We start from the raw sequence: 20142 nt of genomic DNA on the forward strand, positions 1-20142 counted from the left end.
TTGTCTTTATGCATACTAAAATAAAACCCAAAAAGAGAGTGGTATTAGGGTCATTCACATGTGAAGTCTGTCCTGAAACCAATTTTTACCCTGGAAGTGCCATCATTCTCCAGCTGTAGTTTCCTGGAACCAGCTTTGCTGGCTGAACAGGCACTGAGGTCCTTAGCTTCTTGCTCGGCCTTCAGGATGCTGTTGCATGCACTGGGGGTGATACTGGGATGACGTAATAAGCCTTTCCTGTCTTTGACTTTTAAGTTGCTTGGAATCTGGCCTGATGTTACTTGTAGGGTGACAAGCCGGTTTCAGAGGTGACCTCCGTTCCCGCCCTTAGTGTTTACTGTCCCGAGTCCCAGCCCGCGGCTCCCGCTTGCAGTGTGTCTGGATTTCCAAGGTCACATGTGAGAGGCCTCCGGTAAGATCTCATCTGGTGAATTAAAGCAGCGCGGCTTCAGTCTTTTCCCTTACTCCCCTGCCAGCCATGTACAATGCCTGCAAGGACGTGGAGGCCCCCTCGAGTAACGAGAAAGCCCTGGGGCTGCTGTGCGGGAAGGAGGCCGAAGCCTGCAACGCCACCAACTGGATCGAGTACATGTTCAACAAGGACAACGGCCAGGCGCCTTTCACCATCACGCCCATCTTTTCAGGTGGGGATGAAGACCTCCACGTTTAGTGTATTGTACTTAGGATTTTTTTAAAGCCCAGGAACCTTAACCTGCAGTAGGAAGATAAATTCAGATGACTAGGTCCTAGAGTTTCCTCCAGTGCGAGAGGTAACTAGAGCATTTATCCTGCCCCTGGTTGGTTAGGGGCTGGGCATGGGAGTGGAGATAGAAGAATTGCCTTCAGGTGTTGCTACAGAATTGAAGGAATAAGCTGTTTTTTAAAAAAAGTTTTTTCAAAAGCTCTGCCATAGCGTTAGACTAGCTCCTCAGTGGAGATAAAACTTGATTGAAGGTTTACCGTGGAATGTGGTAGACTTGGATCTCGGTGACAAACCCTATGCCCAGAGTTATTGAGGTTAACTTAAAATTTTACAGGACTAAGCAGCAAAACATAACTTGATCACCCAGAAACCTCCAGTCCTTTTTATTCTTCCATTTGTGTTACTTCTTTCAGTGTGCTTATCATTGGGTTTAAATATAATTTAATACAAGCCTTGTAGTGTTTGCTTTTTTTTAATGGAGATTCTCACTCAACACAATCCTTCCCACAGATCTTCCAGCCCATGGGATGGAGCCCATGAACAATGCCACCAAGGGCTGTGACGAGTCCGTGGATGAGGTCACGGGGCCCTGCAGCTGCCAGGACTGCTTGATCGTCTGTGGGCCCAAGCCCCAGCCCCCAGCCCTTCCTGTTCCCTGGAGAATCCTGGGTCTGGACGCCATGTACGTCATCATGTGGAGCACCTACATGGCATTCCTGCTCGTGTTTTTTGGTGCATTCTTTGCCGTGTGGTGCTACAGGTAATCCGTTTTGTTTTCCCTCCAGGACAAGAAGAGCAAAATTACCCAAGTGGCACTTCTAGCTTTCGCTCGGTAGACTTTGGTTCATTAGAATAGGAAACAAATATCTGCATGAATACCACTCCATGAATTGCTTATGTCCTGCAACTAGTCAATAGTCAAAAGCCTATTTAGCCGTTGAAACATTTGAAGTCAGTTTCATTGATTTATTCAAAATGGCGTGTGATTTAAAGCAGCCATTCTTTAACAGAAAGTCTCATGAGCCAAATCTGATTCAGATCCTTTCAAATGCAATACTGTAGTCCTTTTAGATATCTGCGTCTTGACTTAGGACAACACATTTTTTTTAAAGTTTTTATTTTGAAATAATTTTAGACTCACCAAAAGGGTACAAAAATAATAGAGTTTATTTATATCCTCTACCGGCTTCCTCTAGTGTTACAACGCACATCACCCATGGGATATAATTTAATCAAAACCATGAAAATAACATTGGTATACTGTTGTTGGCTAAACCACAGTCTTTTTTCAAGTTTCACCAGTTTTTTCTCTTAACACCCTTTTTCTGTTTCAGGATCCTATGTCACGTTCACTTTTTGTTTTATTCACCTCCTCCAATCTGTGACAGTTTCTCATCTTTCCTTTTCTCTTATGGCCTTGACACTTTTGATGAGTGCTGGTCAGTTATTTTGTAAAATGTGCCCCAGTTTGGCTTTATCTGATATTTTCTCGTGATTAGGTTGAGGTTAGGTGTTTTTGACAATATCACAGAAGTGACTTGTCTTTCTCAATGTATCATATCAAGGGCTTATGATGTCAATATGTCTCATCACTGGTGAGGTTAGCCTCGATCTCTTGGTTAAGAAGGTGTCTGCTGGGTTTCTCCACTACAGTAATAGTGAAGTTACTATTTCTCCCTTTGGAGTTGATAAATATCTTAGAGGAGGTATGTTGAGACTATGTTAATACCTTGTTTCTCCTCAAACTGTCGCCCACTGATTTTAGCATCCATCCGTGGATCTTGTCTTCAACACTTATTTCCTGTGGTGTTTGCCTGCTGGTGACTTTGTATTTCCCTCGTTCCTTCTCCACGTACTAACTGGGCTTGCTCTGTACAGAGTTACCCCTTCTCCTCTACTTATTTATTTATTCAGTTATGTTTACATCATGGACTTTTTAAAAAAATTCTGTGGTCTCTGTTCAGTATCATCATTTATCTTATTGCTCAAATTTTCCCAGTTTTGACCACTGGGAGCATCTTCTGGTGGCTCTTATGTTTTTTTAAGCATGCCCCACCCCCCCACCCACCCCCCAATTCTCAAGCTTGTTCTTATTTTCTGGAATCACAATATGTTCTCTTATTTTCCCTGCTCCAGCCCTAGAAGCATCCTCTTCTGCAAGGAGTCCTGGTTCCTTTCATTGGAGAATGGTGTTTAGAAACCAAGATCTAGGCACTAGATGTGCTCATTGCTCCTGCAATATAGTGTTTACTGTGTTTTTAAAGAACCTAAAACTTTTAAATGTGAATGAGGGCTACAAGGTGAAATTATCCTTTATTAATTTGTTTTTTTAATATTCTCATAAATTTTTCCCTGAGACTGATGAGCAGAGAGACCCAGAGCAAGAGAACTTAAGGGAAGGCAGGCACCAATTAGGGAGGAAGCAAACAGGATGAGGAAGTGAGCTTTCAACGGGGAAGCTTGTGTGGGAATGTCAGAAGAACAGCCTCACTGTGCCGAGGTCCACGAACACAACTTGCATGCTTTTATTTTCCAGAAAACGGTATTTTGTCTCCGAGTACACCCCCATTGATGGCAATATTGCTTTCTCTGTAAATGCCAGTGACAAAGGTAGGCACGTTGGTACTTAACTAAAAGGGTTGGGACCATGTTGGCACGAGAGTGTTCATTTCCTTAACAAACGTTGATATACCTGTTCCAGGAGAGGCCCTGGGCTCGTGCCGAGGACACGGCTGTGATGGAGACAGGGTCCTTGCCTTTGTGGCACTAACAACCTGGTCAGGGTGGCAGATCAGAGCCACGCAGTTAATAATAGCAGTAGAATGATCCTGGCCTGGGATGAGAGCTGTGGAGGCACCAGCGTGGCGGGCTGAGAGCCGGGGTAGCAGGAAAGGTTGGAGGGAACTGCTCTGGACAGAGTGCTGAGAGCACTTTGCTTTTCCGAGGCTTGTGTGTGAGCACCATTCCTCTAGGGGTGGGGATAGGTGTGGGCAGGTGAGCAGGGCTGCTTCCAGAGCAGACAAGTAGCTGGGGGGGGGGGTGGGGATCGTCCTGTGCACATCCCGGTGTGTCCTGTGTGGGCGCGAGTCCCACTATGGGCAGTGGTAGCTGATGCGCTCCCCGTTCCGACTTTCAGGAATGGCTTGGCTCTTAACCTCCACCCTCTCTTCCTCTCCCGCTCTCCCAGGGGGGCCGTCCTGCTGTGACTCTCTGGGTGCCACCTTCGAGGCCCGTCTACAGCGGCTCTTCTCACAGTGGGGCTCATTCTGCGTCCGACACCCCGGCTGCATCGTGTTCTTCTCCGTGGCCTTCATCGCTGCCTGTTCTTCGGGCCTGGTGTTTGTGCAGGTCACGACAGACCCGGTGGACCTGTGGTCTGCGCCCGGCAGCCAGGCGCGCCAGGAGAAGGAGTACTTCGACACACACTTCGGACCTTTCTTCCGCACCGAGCAGCTTATCATCCAAGCCCCCCTCACACAGCCGCACACGTACAGTCCCATCCCCTCTGGAGCCGATGTGCCCTTTGGGCCTCCACTTGCCCTAGACATTTTGCACCAGGTAATCTGCTCTTTGCAGAAATCAATTCCGGGGGACATGGCACTTTGTCAGCTTTTGACCAGTTTACTTGATGTGGGTTTGGGGCTGAGTGTGGTGGTTTATCTTGTGAACCTTAATGATAAAAGTAAAGGCGCTTTTCACTTACTTTTCAAAAAAGTGATAGCTGTTGAATTTAATGACAAATTTACTGTAGACCGCTTTGGTATTTATTTCATACAGTAGGTCTTGCTTGAAATTGAGATGAGCGCTTCTCTTTTGAAACAGAATGTATTTATAATTCACCTTAGGAACTTATGGATTTTTTTTCCGTGATAATTAAAAAGTAATACACCAGGACCCAAAGGGATAAAGCCTCTTATGCTGTCCTGGGGACCTAGGAAGGAGCTGCTGGATCACTGCTGGTCCCACCTGCAGGAATGAACTTAGTGTTGCCTGAATGTGGGCTCCCTGCCTGCATTTGGTGGGAGGTGCATTTGGAATGAGATCCATCCCGTGCTCTTACAAAGGCTTTTAAACCTGCCCGTTCTCCCTTATCACACTTATCTGTAAATAAACTGCATCCACTTATTTCTTAATGAGCAGTTGCACAGTTGCATGGTTTTTCCTTTAAACATTGCTCTTGCCCTACAGAAAGTCTTGATAGCTTGAAAAAACATCAAAATATTCTCAAGACTTTAGTAGTATCTTTTTCCCACCCAATGACTGTTGCTTTTTCCCAGCTTGTTGCAAAAGGTGCAAATGTTGTCATTTACCTCCTGGAATATATTGTCTATTAGAAAGTATGAGAATATACATAAATAACCATAGTATGGAGCAAGGTGGTATTTGTTGGTGAGGGCAGGGAGTGTCAGGAAGATCAGGCAGATGACCCCAGGCTCCCCTCTGTGGCCTCTTGGGTCCCTGTGGAGAAGGGTGGGAGGGCAGATGTTCGTGTGTCCTGCGCTGGGATCTGACCTGTCGTGGTGCCCCCTCCTCTCTCTGGGTGCCTCTAGGTGGGGTCTCCATCCCAGTTTGCTGTTCCTCAGCAAAAATATATTTGTTTTTTTTTTTTTTTTAATTTTTTTTTTTTTGACGTGGACCATTTTTAAAGTCTTTATTGAATTTGTTACAGTATTGCTTCTGTTTTGTTTTGGTTTTTTGGCTGCGAGGCACGTGGGATCCTAGCTCCCCAACCAGGGATTGAACCCTCACCCCCTGCATTGGAAAGTGAAGTCTTACCCACTGGACCACCAGGGAAGTCACCAAAAATACGTTTTAAAAAAAAAATTTTTTTTTTTTTTTAACCATCGTGTGTCTCAGCCTTCCCTGTCTTAGGAAGGATTTTCCCCAAATACTCTTTACCTTCTGACCCCTCCAGGTGATAATGGTTAGTCAACCTCTGAGGGAAAACTGATACATTTCTGGGTTTGTTTATTTTAAAAATCATCCTTCAGGTTCTTGACTTACAAACAGCCATCGAGAACATTACTGCATCTTACAACAACGAGACTGTGACACTCCAGGACATCTGCTTGGCCCCCCTCTCACCATATAACAAGCACTGCACCATCATGAGCGTGTTAAATTACTTCCAGAACAGCCATTCCGTGCTGGACCACAAACTAGGAGACTACTTCTTTGTGTACGCGGATTACCACACACACTTCCTGTACTGCGTTAGGTATGTGGCGGGGACAGTCCTTCCTTCATTCCTCCAACATTGGAGCCCCTGCTGTGACCACATGCCATTGTAGGTACTGGAGCCCCAGCAGGGATAAACGGCGGGATCCCGGCGTAAACCCGGCGAAGCCTTCGTTCTAATGAAGGGAGGCAGAGGGTGAACAGTAGCCGCTGGCCCTGACGCCGGGTTGAGATGGTGCCAGGTCGAGGCGATGCCGTGGGGAAAGGAAGCTGGGTGAGGGTGGGGAGTGCAGGGGGTGTGCCGCTCTCGGTGCAGCGGAGACCTGCTCAGCGGAAGGGAAGACGGAGGCCTGGGAGAGTTGGGGTGGGGGGGTGGGGGGAGTGTTCCGTGTAGACGGGCAGCAGGTTCAAAGGCCCTGGGGCGGGGCATTCGTGGTGTGTCATTGAGGAACGGCAGGTACCGCTCAGCCCCTGACTCCCGCCTGGATTGATAACACATAGTTGCATCTACCACACCGCCCCAGGCATTCCTGAGCTGGTTAAATAGTGCAAAAATAGAAGCCTGGAGTGCTTTTTCTTGTCTTTCAAATATAAATTTATTTCATGATACTGAGTTTTTAAAATGTGCAGCATCCCCTCGAGGAGTGGGGGCTGGATTAGAGTGCAGTTAGATCGGAGGGCACTGAAGCTGCTTCCCCTCGGAGGCTCGACTGGCTGGGCAGGGTGCGTGTATGGTTTGAATTAGACACAGAGAAGCCGTGCTTGGTGACCTGTGAGGTGATCTTTAGGCCTGTCCCGCGGCAGGAGGAGCGGCTTGTGGCTTGCGTCTGCCGTCCCTGGATGCCATGTACCTTGGCCTGATCTGGCCCAGAGACAGTTGTTCAGCCAATCGGACCACCACTGTGGCTGTTGCTTCATTATGGAAGCAGAGAAATTATTCCTTGTCACCTTGGAACGTGCTGCTCAATTAACCACATCTTGACAGCCAACTGCTCTGGCTTCTGGCCTGCTTTGGTGACCTTAGGTTCCATCTGTTTTTGTTACTGGAATATGACTGACTCTAGGTGGTTGGGCTGTGTTTACTCTCTTCAGGATGTCACAGCTATAAACACAAGCCCGTGAAACAATAAGTGTAGCCCATGTACCCAAAGCCGTGTTCTCCGAAGGACAGGTGGTACAGGGCAGCCACGGGCAATTGGAAAAAAAGGTTCAGTATTATTTAACTTTAATATTTAAAGAAAAATGTTATTTTCTCTCTGTTTTGCCCGAGGGGAGCGTGGTTCACACAGGTGTGGAAGCACCACCGTGAGCACCTCCTCTCCTGCGCGGCAGGGGTGTGTGTTGTCTGTGGTTCTGCTTGTGCGTCCCCAGCTCTCAGCTCCCTCCTCGCCCTCCACCTTTCCCTGGGCTATTCCCCCTGGGGGCACGCAGGTCCTGCAGGAGCCCGGCTGGCCCAGAACCAAGCACAGACCTCCTGCTTCCCCCGCATCACATGATGGCATCAACGCCTACCGCTTACGGGATGCCTGGACTCTTCCTCACGTAACTCTTGCGGGTTTTAACCTCAGCATGAGCCCTCAAGCCCGCAGTGTGGCGGCAGAGCCCCACATGTGTGGGTTGACAGGACTCAGCTTCTGTGCAGCCCTGCAGCCCTGCTGTTCGCCCCCAGCAGTGACCTGACCTCCAGGACCTGAGCCCGTCCCTTGTCCCTCGGCGCTGAAGGGCGGTGGTTCACATTATATACGAGGACCTTCACGTGTGCCCAGAGTCTGCCTGACTTCTGTGCTAAAATGCTGGTTCCCTGTCACCGGTTGTCTGTCTGTCTGTCCTGCACTGCTGGCGTCCCCGGCCTGGTCTCCCTGCTTCTTTCTTTCCTACTTCCAGACCTCCTTCCGCTTTGCCACCCGAGTTATCTTTGTCAAACAGCTCATGACCTCCCTTTTCCCCAAATCTGATTGTTCCCCAGTGCCTACAGGATAAAAATCCAAACTGCTTAGCATGGCGCCTACCCCTTTTTTCCACTGCTTCCCTCTTCCTTTCTAGCCCCAAAAGCAACTACTGAACTGTTATTATTCATCCAAGGAACCAACCTCAGGCCCACATTCTTAATCCGCCTCATGACTGCTGTGTAAACGTTTAGGTCTCTGTGACGTCTTAAGGTTGTTCTAATTGGGTGGTGTTTTCTGAATTCTTGACAGGGCTCCCGCCTCCCTGAATGACACCAGTTTGCTCCACGATCCTTGCCTGGGGACCTTTGGTGGACCAGTGTTCCCGTGGCTTGTGTTAGGAGGCTATGATGGTGAGAGAAGCTTTTACTTTTCCTGCTAGATAAAGTAGTCTTGGTTCTGTCATTAACAGTCAAGTGGTAATTATGAAGATTTCATCAATCGAGCACTCTTATTGTTTACCCAGTATATTGGGTCCCAAATATAATATCTCCTTTGGCTTTGGGTTTTATTGTGCATCTGAAGGAAGTGGTGTTAGCCATTTTTAGGTTACTCTTGGGAAAGCTGTCGACAGCTAAGGACGTTTTCCCAGAGTGGTGCCATTGTGTACATCCACGTAATACGTTGCTCCGTTTCAGGGAGTTCATGGAACCCTTGAAACTCGTTGAGAGAGCCCCTGCGGAGTCTGTAGCCCTCTGGTTAAGAACGTCTGTAATGGGGGAGAGATAATATGTGAGATGGGGGAAAAGAAACAAAGTGGATAGATTTTTTCCTTCTAAACCAGTTGGCTAAGAATTCAAACACTTTTATAGTGGGAGAGGCAGTTGGTTTGCTCTTTGCTGGTTCCTGCAGCACCTTGGAGCAGATTATATTAGGTATGATGGGGTAATGAATCATGTGACAGCTTTGGCATCTGAAGCCTAATTACAGGAAGCCTAACAGGTTTTTCTCCGGCCTAATGAAGAAGCCGGATGTTCTTCTCCTCATCCTAGTGGGAAGGGAGAAGTTGTGAGCTGTATTTAAATTTTACTCTGCCTTATGTAACACAACGTGGTTTCTAATCAGTGGGGAAAAGATGGTGTCACCAGCTGGGTAGCCACAGCCATCAAAATTAAATTTGTTCTCTACCTTATTCCTTCCACCAGAGTAAATTCCGATGGAACAAAGATTACAATATAAGAAGTGAAACTATTAAAGTACTAGAAGAGAACGCAGGATGAATTTTTTAAAATAATTTTTAAATGGAGAAAGCATTTCTAAGCAGGACACACAACGCAGAAGCCACAGAAGGAAACACTGATGAATTTGACTGCATAAGAATTTAAAATTCCTGTGTAGAGAACAAACATAAAGTTTAAAAAACAAACAGCAAACTGGAGAAAAAAAGAAGTTAGTATACATAACAGACAGCATTTCCTTAATATGTGGAGAGCTCTTGGGGAAAAGAGAAGAGGTCAGCCACCCAAAAGAAAAGTGGGCAGAGCCATATGAGTGTTAACAAAAGAAGAAATACAAGTGGCTTTCAGTTATATGGGGAAAATGCTGAACCTCACTCCAAATTAGTGAAATGCCTCTCACTTCAATCTTTTACATACGAGATTAGCAAAGATCTAAGTGTTTGATAAAATCTTTTGTGGATGAATGTGGGGAAACCACATTGTTGGTGGAAGTATAAATGGTTACTAGAATATAAGCTCCAGGAAGACCGAGATTTTTATCTCCTTTGCTCACTGATGTATCCATAGTCTCTAAGATAATGTCTGGCACAAAGTAGGTCTCAGTAAATATTTTGTTGAAGAAAGAAATGAAAAACAGGATGGCCTCTTTGGAGGGCAGTTGGGGGGAATCTATCAAAATTAGAAATGCACATATTTTTTGATTCTGTGATTGTACTTATAAGAATTGATTCTAGGAATTACATTGTACATCTTGGAAATATCAGGTTATTCTTTGTAGTAATTCTGTATATAATACCAAAAAAATTTGCAAAGATAGCCATCAACTGGAGATTGGTTAAATTATACTAGGAAATATCATGCAGCAGAAAAAAGAATAAGGACGCTCTCTGTGTACTAAAACAGAGCATTCTCAGGATATGACTTTAAAAGCAGCATTTGCAGAAGAGTGTGTCACTGCTTGTGTAAACAAGGAGGGAAGGGGAGACTGTGCTTATGCACGTGGACCGTGGCTGGAAGGAGTCACAGCGCCATGGTGTGGGGAGGAGAGCTGAGACACAGGCGGGGACTGAGGGAGGAGAGAGGCTTTTCCCTGAACACCTTTCCGCTCTGTTTGAAATTGTCACCATGCACGTGCCGTGTAGTAATGATGATACGAATGACAGCTGTGCCTACTTCCACACGAGGGTCCTTTTTCTTCACTAGCTGAACTACACAGGCACCAGATCTCCTGTTGTGTTCCTCGAGCTCAGGTGTGTATAGGCTTCAGCCCCATGAGAAACCAGGCACCTAACTGGCTTGTGATTTTCCCCTCGTATTGATCTAGTTTTCTGCACGCTTGTAATCTGCTTTTTGATGTCACCTTTTTCCTTTCTAGATCAAAACTACAATAACGCCACAGCCCTTGTGATTACCTTTCCTGTCAATAATTACTGTAACGATACAGAGAAGCTCCAGAGGGCCCAGGCCTGGGAAACAGAGTGAGTTGCTCACAGGATCTAAACAAGCTGTTCTTTCTGTGGGAAGGTGGACCGTAGCAGAAAGCATTTACACTTAGTTCAACTAAATTAACCAACAGTAGATCTAAGTTATGCCATTTTTTTCACTTGGTACTGGTGGTGCTATGAAAAAAAAATCTATAAATAAATTTACCTATAAACATTCTTTTAATACATATCCCTGCAACAAGAATGCAAAAGTATCTATGCAGAAATGTTCCTTGCATTATTTTCTAACAGCAAAATCTGGGAGCAAGCTGAGTGTATATTAGTAGGGAGAAGTACAGTAGAATATTATTTCGTCATTAAAGATGGTGAGATAAATAAATGGTTCAAGATAGTAAATAAAAACTGCAGTCAGCGTGTTTGGACAAATATATGCTATGCATGCCATCCATGCCTAGAAAAGATATCAAACAAATGACCTGGGAACCAGTTAGCTGTGGTGTAACCTCTAGAGAATGGGAAGAGGGGACTGAGGAGGACGGACTCTGAACAGCTTTGTTGGGATATAATTCATATACCATACAGTTCACCCATTTAAAGTGTACAGTTCAGTAGCTTTTAGTATATTCACAGATGTGTGCAAACATCACCATGGTCAATTTTAGAACATTTTCTTTACCACAAAAAGAAATCCCATCTCCTTTAGTGGTCACCCTCCTAACACCCAGCCCTACACAGCCACCAGTCTACTCTCTGTCTCTAGATTTTCCTATTCCAGACTTTTATATGAATGGAATCATGTACGTGGACTTTTGGGTCTGGCTTCTTTCAGTTAGAATAATGTTTTCAAGGTTCATCCAAGTTGTAGCATGTGTCAGTACTTCATTCCTTTTTATGGCTGAAAAATATCCCATCCTATGGATATACCATATTTTGTTTATCCATTCATCAGTTGATGAACATTTGAGCTGTTTCTACCTTTTGGCTATTAGGAATAATACTACAAACATTCGTATACAAGTTTTTGTGTGAACATGTTTTCATTTCTCTTGGTTGGTATATATCTAGGAGTAGAATTGCTGGGTCATACGGTAACTCTGAGGAACTGGCAGACTTTTTTCCAAAGCGACTGCACCGATGGGACTTCCCTGGCGGTCCAGTGGTTAAGGCTCTGCTTCCACAGGTTGGGGAACTAAGATCCCACATGCTGTGCGGCGCAGCCAAAAAAAAAAGTGACTGCACCATTTTACATTCCCACCAGCAGTGTATGGAGGTTTCAGACTCTCCACACCTCGCCAACACTTGTTATTATTTGACTTTTTGATTCCAGCTATCCTAGTGGGTATGAAGTGGTATCTCATTGCAGTTTTTTTGTTTTGTTTTGTTTTGTTTTTTCGGCCACACTGCACAGCTTGCGGGATCTTAGTTCCCCAACCAGGGCTTGAACCAGGCCACGGCAGTGAAAGCACGAAGTCCTAAGCACTGGACCACCAGGGAATTCCCTCATTGCAGTTTTGATTTGCATTTCTGTGATGACTAATGAATTTGAGCATCTTTTCATGCACCGATTTGTATAACTTTTTTGGAAAAATGTTTATTCATATCCTTTGCCCATTTTTTGACTGGGTTATTTGTATTTTTATTATCAAATTATAAGAATTGCTATATATTCTACAAGTCCCTTATCAGATGTATGATTTCCAAATATTTTCTCCCATTCTCCAGTCTGTGTTTTGCCTTTCTTGATGGTATCCTCTGAAACACAAAAGTTTTTAATTTCGGTAAAGTCCAATTTATCTATCTTCTCTTTTGTTATTCATACTTCTGGTGTCATAGCCAAGAAACCATTGCCTAACCCAAGGACCTGGAAATTTACCCCTATGTGTTCTTCTGAGAGTTTATAGTTTTAGCTCTTACATTTGAAAGGTCTTTTATCCATTGAGTTAATCTTTATACATGGTATGAGGTAAGGGTCCAACTGCATTTATTTGTATATGGCTATCCAGTTGCCCCAGACCATTTGTTGAAAAGATATTCTTTCCCCCATTAATAGTCTTGCCACCTTTATTGAAAATTAGGTGAAGACAGATACATGGCATATTTCTGGACTCTTAGTTCTGATCCTTTGATCTGTATGCCTGTCCTTGTCTTGTGCTGGTAACCACACTGTCTTGATTACTCTTGGTTTGTAGTAAGTTTGAAATTGGGAAGTGTGAATCTTCCTACTTTGTTCTTCTTGAAAAAGAAGATTTGGGCTATTCTGGGCCCCTCGCAATTCCATGTGAATTTTAGAACAGCTTGTCTTTCTACAAAGAAGTCAGCTGGGATTCTGATAGGGATTGCATTGAATCTGTAGATCAACTTTTAAAATTTTTGTTCCATGAGCATATGTCTGTAGTATAATATACTTCATTTAGAAATCTTTTTTAGTAAAAAAAGAAGTGAGACCATGAAGCAGTTTTTAAACTTGTTCTAAACCTGTTTTAAATACTGGAAAATTCAGCATGTCTGGAACTTCGTAATCTGGAAGTGTCCTACCTTCTACTTGCCAGTGTAGAAGGTCCTAATGAGGTATAAGGGTTAAGTGTGGCTTTTGTGTTGTAGAAGTTACGAAGAAGTTCCTTACTTAGTTGTCACTAAGTTTTAACTAAAAATACAAAATTTTGCTTACCCTTTTAGGTTTATTAATTTTGTGAAAAACTACAAGAATCCAAATCTGACCATTTCTTTTAAGGCTGAACGAAGTATTGAAGATGAACTAAATCGTGAAAGTAACAGTGATATCTTCACTGTTCTAATCAGCTATGGCATCATGTTTTTATATATTTCCATAGCCTTGGGGCATATCAAAAGCTGTAGCAGGTTTCTGGTAAGTGGGGTGTGTAGGTGTGTGTGTGCACGTGTGTGTGTATATGTGTATGTGTGTTAGAGGGAAATGGCAGTACACAGCGTGATGGCATGTTTTTGCCTCCGCTTAATCCTAATTCATTATGTTCAAAACTGCCTTAAATTGTCCTGTGTTTTACTTGTTTGTCACATTTTCTGCTTCCTGCATCTGTTTTCTTCAGTTCCAATTTCTTATCTTCAACTTAAAAGTTTATTTCACATAATCCAGTTTTTTTTCTAACTTGCCATCACCTAAGAATGTAGGCTGATAAAATATGTTGCTAGGGAAGACCTAGACACCTTTTCATATCTTCTCTCAAACCGGGAACTGTACTTTTAAATGTAGATGGGCAATATCCAGGTAAAGAGGTGAAAATGAAGACCTTTTAGGAACAGGACAACAAGCACCCTAAATGAGGATTTATGTCTCTGTGGCATCTCCAGGTGGATTCGAAAATCTCCCTGGGCATCGCGGGCATCCTGATCGTGCTGAGCTCAGTGGCGTGTTCCTTGGGCATCTTCAGCTACATTGGGATCCCCTTCACCCTCATTGTGATAGAAGTCATCCCGTTCCTGGTGCTGGCTGTGGGAGTGGACAACATCTTCATTCTGGTCCAGACCTTCCAGGTGCGTTTCAGAGTCTCACAGAGTCTGACCGAGTACCAGGCTCCACATATGGCTGTTCAGCTCCATGTGGAGTATTTGAGTGTGACATGTGGAGACTTCGTTTCTGTTCCTCTGTGTTGCTTATTGGTGCCTGTAACTTGTTCTGAGACCAAGAAGATTGAGACCAGCATTCTCTTTGGTTGGTGGCATAGATATAAAGTGAGAATTTGGTTTTAAAATATGTGCAACATGTGTGCAAAAAAGGGCTAACACGCTTGTGGAAAATATTTTGGGCACAACAGCTATTAAAATGATTCTCGGGCTTCCCTGGTGGCGCAGTGGTTAAGAATCTGCCTGCCAATGCAGGGGACATGGGTTCGATCCCTCGTCTGGGAAGATCCCACATGCCGCGGAGCAACTAAGCCCGTGAGGCACAACTACTGAGCCTGCGCGTCTAGAGCCTGTGCTCCGCAACAAGAGAAGCCAGGACAATGAGAAGCCCGCGCACCGCGATGAGGAGTAGCCCCCGCTCACCGCAACTAGAGAAAGCCCGCGCACAGAAATGAAAACCCAACACAGCCATAAATAAATAAATAAATAAATTTATTAAATGATTCTCAATATAGTGTAGAAGAATGAGGGATTTGTCAGAGGTGCCACTAAAAGGCAAAAGGTCGACACAGGACCCACTGATGTAAAAAATGACGTCAATCCGTTGGTTCTCCCAGGGTCCCTTGTCCTGTAGCGCTTACCTGGGCAGAGACCCAGTGGCATGTAGGAGTGTTATTTAAAAATCCAGCCACCTGCAGCCTGCGTTGCATGTATTTTCCTGATAATCTGATTTAATCCTTCCTTTAGATTCTCACCTGTTACCTGGCTCCGGGCTTCAGAAATATCCCGAATGAATCAACATGAGAAGTTTGGGGTCCTCACCACTTTATTGTATAAAGTTTACAAACGACAAGTAGATGCTACTAATCATTATTTTTTTACCATCAGCTTAACACAAGGCACCAAAGAAGCAAAGAGGTGGCATTGTAATTGAGAAACTTTAATGTCGCATGTTTAACTTTTTTTTTTATTTTTAAGAGAGATGAACGTCTCCAAGGGGAGACGCTGGACCAGCAGGTGGGCCGGGTCCTGGGAGAAGTGGCTCCAAGTATTTTCCTGTCGTCCTTTTCAGAGACGGTAGCATTTTTCTTAGGTAATTACTCTTTGAATCTGCCAACCCTGAGGTTTGCTGAGCCTAGGTGTATCAGTATATGACCCTTTGCGTTCTTTTTTAAGTTTTATTCTGTGATTGGAAAGTATCAGAGTGGACCACGAGAAAAATTGGTGGCAGTATCTCGGGTGTCATTAGCAAGTGTCTTCTTTTTTTTAACTACATTACTTATTTTTAATTTTTAATTTCTTAAAATTTTGGCCACACCACGCGGCATGCAGGATCCTAGTTCCCCCACCAGGGATCGGCCCCCCGCCCCGACCTGTGCCCCCCGCAGTGGAAACACGGCGTCCTAACCACTGGACCACCAGGGAATTTCCAGCAAGTGTCTTCCTTCTCACATTGTTTCAGGACGGTGTTGATGTTGGGGTTCAGATACCTAGGACTCCTGCCCCTCCCCCTTTAGGGCACCCATGGCGAGTGCTGGGGTTTGAAAATAGCGCTCTTGAAGGACGGCCACAGAGTCCTTCCCGACACAGCACTTTCGGCAGCAACTCCAAAATCACAGGCGTTAGCTCGCAAGGTGTTTGCCACTGTTCCGAAAGGCAGTCTCCCCCACTCTGCACACACAGTTCGCTGGGAAGCAGCCTTGTCAATGAGCAGAAGTTCTTCAATCTTCCCTCAATACAAGGAGCCAGAATAAGCTGGCACAAAACCCAGCACTTCTGTATTCTTTCATGTGGAGAAATCGGTAGTCTTACTAGCAGGGCACTCCCCACCCCCATGTCTGGCATGTAGTAAGAGAAAACTGATCACATCCTCTGCAGAGGATGCTGATTAGAATCGCCCAGTAAGTCCAGGGAAGACACACGATCCGTGGGTCCCAGTGGAAATGCCTGCAGGGGCCACCAGGTCATCTTACAAGGGGCCATGGGAGGGACATCGTAGGTGTGGTCTTTGGACACAGACACGTCATGAGCATATATCATCCCCCATTTCCACGAAGCAGTGCACTGTGGAACAAACCTGTGGCCCTTGTGGTTTCTTTTGATGGATACAGATGCAAAACAGTTACTTCCTCTTTTTCTGTTATAAAACAAAACCAGTGCAAGTGTGTTGGTGATAGCAGCTGACCCTGGGCCTCAAGGTTGGGGTGACTCTGGGGGGACAGGAGGAGCAGCGGACACCGTGGCACCGGAGTCTGGGGTCCCACCTGCAAGAGGCAGTTACGTGTTGCCGGCCCAGTGCTGCCAGGTCCAATTTTTTTCTCAAGCGACGCTGTGAATCTAGATTTTTTTTCCCTCAAGCGTCACTATGAATCTCATTGTTAAATATTGGCTACTTATTTTTTAAAAACTGTTTTTAAATTCTAAAGTGGGTTTATATATATCTGACCCATGGGCAGCCAGTTTTCAGCTTCTGAGTCTTAGCCTGGAGGACGCTTGGAGCATCCTCATTGGTAACTAAACCGAGAGACTGATTGGATGATATAATAGCAGATGGGAAATACCATCCCTCTTGTGGACTGAAGCGCAGCAGGTACCGTAAGAAATGGCCTGTGTTAATGGATCTCAAATGTGAAAGTGCATGCATTTGTTTGGAGAGCTTGTTATAGAGTTGGGATCATAGAATTCTGAACAGTAGAATTGGGGTTGAATTCCCATTGTCTTGATAAAGTAGGATGGGGCCCGGTCCCTGGAACGTGCATTTTAACCTCCCCAGGTGGTTCTGGTGTGACTCCCGCAGACTGCGCAGAGTGCCTTTGGGTGGGAGGATTGGGGGGATTCTTGTGGGATTGGCCTGCTCTGGTGCCGCGTGTTCACACGTGCACGTGCCTGTGAGGCCTGCTGAGCCCTCAGCTGGGAAGGACGTGGCTGCTCCCTTCTCCCCGCAGGAGGCCTGTCCGTGATGCCGGCTGTGCACACCTTCTCTCTCTTTGCGGGGATGGCGGTCCTCATTGACTTCCTCCTTCAGATTACCTGTTTTGTGAGTCTCTTGGGGTTAGACATTAAGCGGCAAGAGGTAAGTTGTCATCAGGCGTGCAGCCTGTTTCATTTGAGTCTAGAATCTAGATGAGGTGGCTGGAGGGTGACCTCTGTTCCTCTTCATCCCCTCAGAAGAACCGGCTGGACGTCCTCTGCTGTGTCGGGGACGCGGCAGACAGGGCAGGCATCCAGGCCTCGGAGAGCTGCTTATTTCGCTTCTTCAGAAACGCCTATGCTCCACTTCTGCTTAAGGACTGGATGCGGCCCATTGTGGTAGGAGCCTGTCTGTGGTTTTTCTCCCCAAAGTTGTCATATGCCTTCTAAGAAATCAGAGTGCTTGGGAAGGATTCTGACAGCTGTTAAGTGTGTGTGTATATATATATATATACACACAAGAATGCAAAAGGAAATATGTACAAATATATAAAATATTTTTAGCAGGCAATATAAGCAAGAGTTTCTGTTTTAAGTTGGTTGGTTTGTTTTTAAATAATTACAGATTCATAGAAAGTCACAGAGGTAGTGCAGAGAAGGACCCAGCTGCCCTTTGCCAGTTTCCTCCCAAGGTCTTACATAATTGTAGTTCAATAACAAAACCAAGAGTTTGACATTGGCACAGTGTATGTGTCCAGTTCTGTGTCAGTTTATCACATGTGCAGATTCGTGTAAGCACCAAGATATAGATCTGTTCCATCACCCTCGTCCTGCACCTTCAGTGTCACCCACCTCCCTCCCCTGCACTGTCCCTCATCCCCAGCAACCATGCAAGAGCGTTTTGTAGTACAGTTTACACACTGGATATAGCCAACAGCTATAATCTATCACATCTCCACTAAAAGAATGTAAATTCATTCCAGTAAAAGTAATAGTAACACCTAACATTTATTGAACACTTAATATCTGGTATTGTGCTCAGAACCGGGTACTACGCTAAATTCTGGATTATCCCTAGAATTTTCTCATTTAATCCACAAAATTATCTGATGTTACAAGTCTTATTTTTACTGTTTTATTGAGGAGGAAATAGAAGCTAAGAGAGGTTAAGTGACTTCCCCAGGGTCACTCAGCTTGTAAGTGGCAGAGCCAGGATTTGAACCCAGGTGGCTTGACTCTTGAGACCGTGACCTCGGCTACTGCCCCAGACTCCTTGTTTTCTTAGCGTGTCATTTAAACTTGCTTTTCGTTTAGAAAAGTCCTGTTTTGTGTGTTTAAGATTTGATTTAGGGAGTTCCCTGGTGGTCCAGTGGGTAGGACTCAGCGCTCACAGTGCAGGGGGCCTGGGTTCAATCCCTGGTCGGGGAGCTAAATCCTGCATGCATGCCGCAAGTAAGAAGTCCGCATGCCACAGCTAAGACCCAGTGCAGCCATAAATAAATAAAATAAATAAATAGATAAATAAATGATTTATGTTCTTAATCATGATAACTAACTCTGTAACTCACTTCTCATTCCAGGTAGCGGTATTTGTGGGTGTTCTGTCATTCAGTATCGCAGTCCTGAACAAAGTAGAAATCGGCTTGGATCAGTCTCTGTCAATGCCAGATGTAAGACGCTTTCTTTTTTATTCTAACTCATTTAGCCCATGGTGAATACATTTTTCAAAATACTCACGCGGGTGTTTCAGCCGATGTCTGCTTCTAAACGCGGGTGCTGGTAGGCTCTCCCGCATTGCAGGAACCTCGCCAGAGCTCTGCCCGTGAGGCCCGGGCCTTCTGAGCTCACAGGCCTTGGGCATGGCTGCGGAATGCGAGTAGCCGGTCTTGACCTCGTGAGGTGCCCTCCTGACGGTGGGACCAACTGGAAAAGCCCCTGGGCCCAGGGTGGGGAGGGGGCACTGGCTGTGGAGGGAGTCAGGAACCTGGGCTCGAGGCGTCTCGGCCGGGAGCCCCCCTCTCGCTTGCACAGGACGTTCACACTGTGTCCTGTTGTCCGCTCTCTCTCTCAGGACTCCTACGTGACGGATTATTTCCAGTCCCTCAGTCGCTACCTGCACGCGGGCCCGCCCGTGTACTTTGTCGTGGAGGGAGGGCACGACTACGCTTCTCTGAAAGGGCAGAACATGGTGTGTGGGGGCCTGGGCTGCAACAACGACTCGCTGGTGCAGCAGATCTTCACCGCCGCCCAGCTGGACAACTAGTCAGTACCCCAGCCGTGGACGGGCTCCTGGCCCGGGACCTCGGCCTGAAACCTCTCTCTAAAGATAGCTTTTCCTGGAAAATCTATCTTGCAAAATGTGGGTTGAATCTAGCTTTACCTGAGCAAAACCTTTTAAAGGGCAAATTTACCACCTCATATTCTGAAACTTTTCCCATTAAGCATTGATGTGGTTTGTCTTCTGACTGGGTGGCATTAAAAGGTCTAGAAAAGGAAGTTTTGGATTTCAAGAAAGGGGACCGAAACTGAAGACTTCCTCCTTGTGGGGGCATCAGTAACCCTTTCTCTCCTTTCTCTAGTACCCGGATAGGCTTTGCTCCCTCGTCCTGGATTGATGATTATTTTGACTGGGTCAAGCCACAGTCGTCTTGCTGTAGAGTCTACAACAGCACGGATCGGTTCTGCAATGCGTCGGGTACTTGATCCTTTTCCAGATCTTTCCCTTTTTTCTGAAGAACTTTAACATTATAATTTAAAAATCATTTGCATTTCACCTCCACGTCCACCTGTTTGTCTGCCATTGCTGCATCTCATTCCCCTTGTCATCATCTCCTTCCTCCGTTGTTCACTCTGGAGATACCTTGTTGTCCCCTTTCCAGGCCCCCACGGGGCTGCAGGCTGAACAAGGGCCAGGTTAGGGGACTTTGGTTTTCAGGTTTGTCATCTTTTCCCGACAATGCTGATGGTCTCTCTTGAGTGGTATCTGGCCATAGCTTCTCATGGGAGTGCTTTTCTTTGTTTATCACTATTGCCGTATGGTTTTGTAAAAGTGTTGAGTCTGTCCTAGGATTTTCTTGATAAAAACATGGACGTCCTGGGCTCTGGTAATAACATACTGAGGTTGTCCTTAAAGCAGGAAACCTGCTTCGGGGAAGAAAATTTGTACAGCCTGTGTTAGATAC

At 45.5% G+C, this 20142-nt stretch overlaps 1 protein-coding gene across 1 annotated transcript in view; it reads left to right on the top strand.

Moving 5' to 3' along the window:
• NPC1 (NPC intracellular cholesterol transporter 1) overlaps positions 1-20142 on the top strand; it is a 48833-nt gene that overhangs the window by 21538 nt on the left and 7153 nt on the right. The window contains exons 5-19 of the mRNA XM_061170386.1: positions 477-644; positions 1214-1463; positions 3240-3313; positions 3891-4261; positions 5695-5921; positions 8080-8180; positions 10381-10483; positions 13127-13316; positions 13778-13960; positions 15029-15143; positions 16996-17123; positions 17219-17359; positions 18541-18630; positions 19032-19222; positions 19540-19655. Of these exons, the coding sequence (XP_061026369.1) occupies positions 477-644; positions 1214-1463; positions 3240-3313; positions 3891-4261; positions 5695-5921; positions 8080-8180; positions 10381-10483; positions 13127-13316; positions 13778-13960; positions 15029-15143; positions 16996-17123; positions 17219-17359; positions 18541-18630; positions 19032-19222; positions 19540-19655 (2448 nt within the window). The remainder of the gene's footprint in view (positions 1-476; positions 645-1213; positions 1464-3239; positions 3314-3890; positions 4262-5694; positions 5922-8079; positions 8181-10380; positions 10484-13126; positions 13317-13777; positions 13961-15028; positions 15144-16995; positions 17124-17218; positions 17360-18540; positions 18631-19031; positions 19223-19539; positions 19656-20142) is intronic.

This window comes from Eubalaena glacialis, chromosome 15, assembly GCF_028564815.1.
Source record: "Eubalaena glacialis isolate mEubGla1 chromosome 15, mEubGla1.1.hap2.+ XY, whole genome shotgun sequence".
NCBI classification, from domain to species: Eukaryota; Metazoa; Chordata; class Mammalia; order Artiodactyla; family Balaenidae; genus Eubalaena; species Eubalaena glacialis.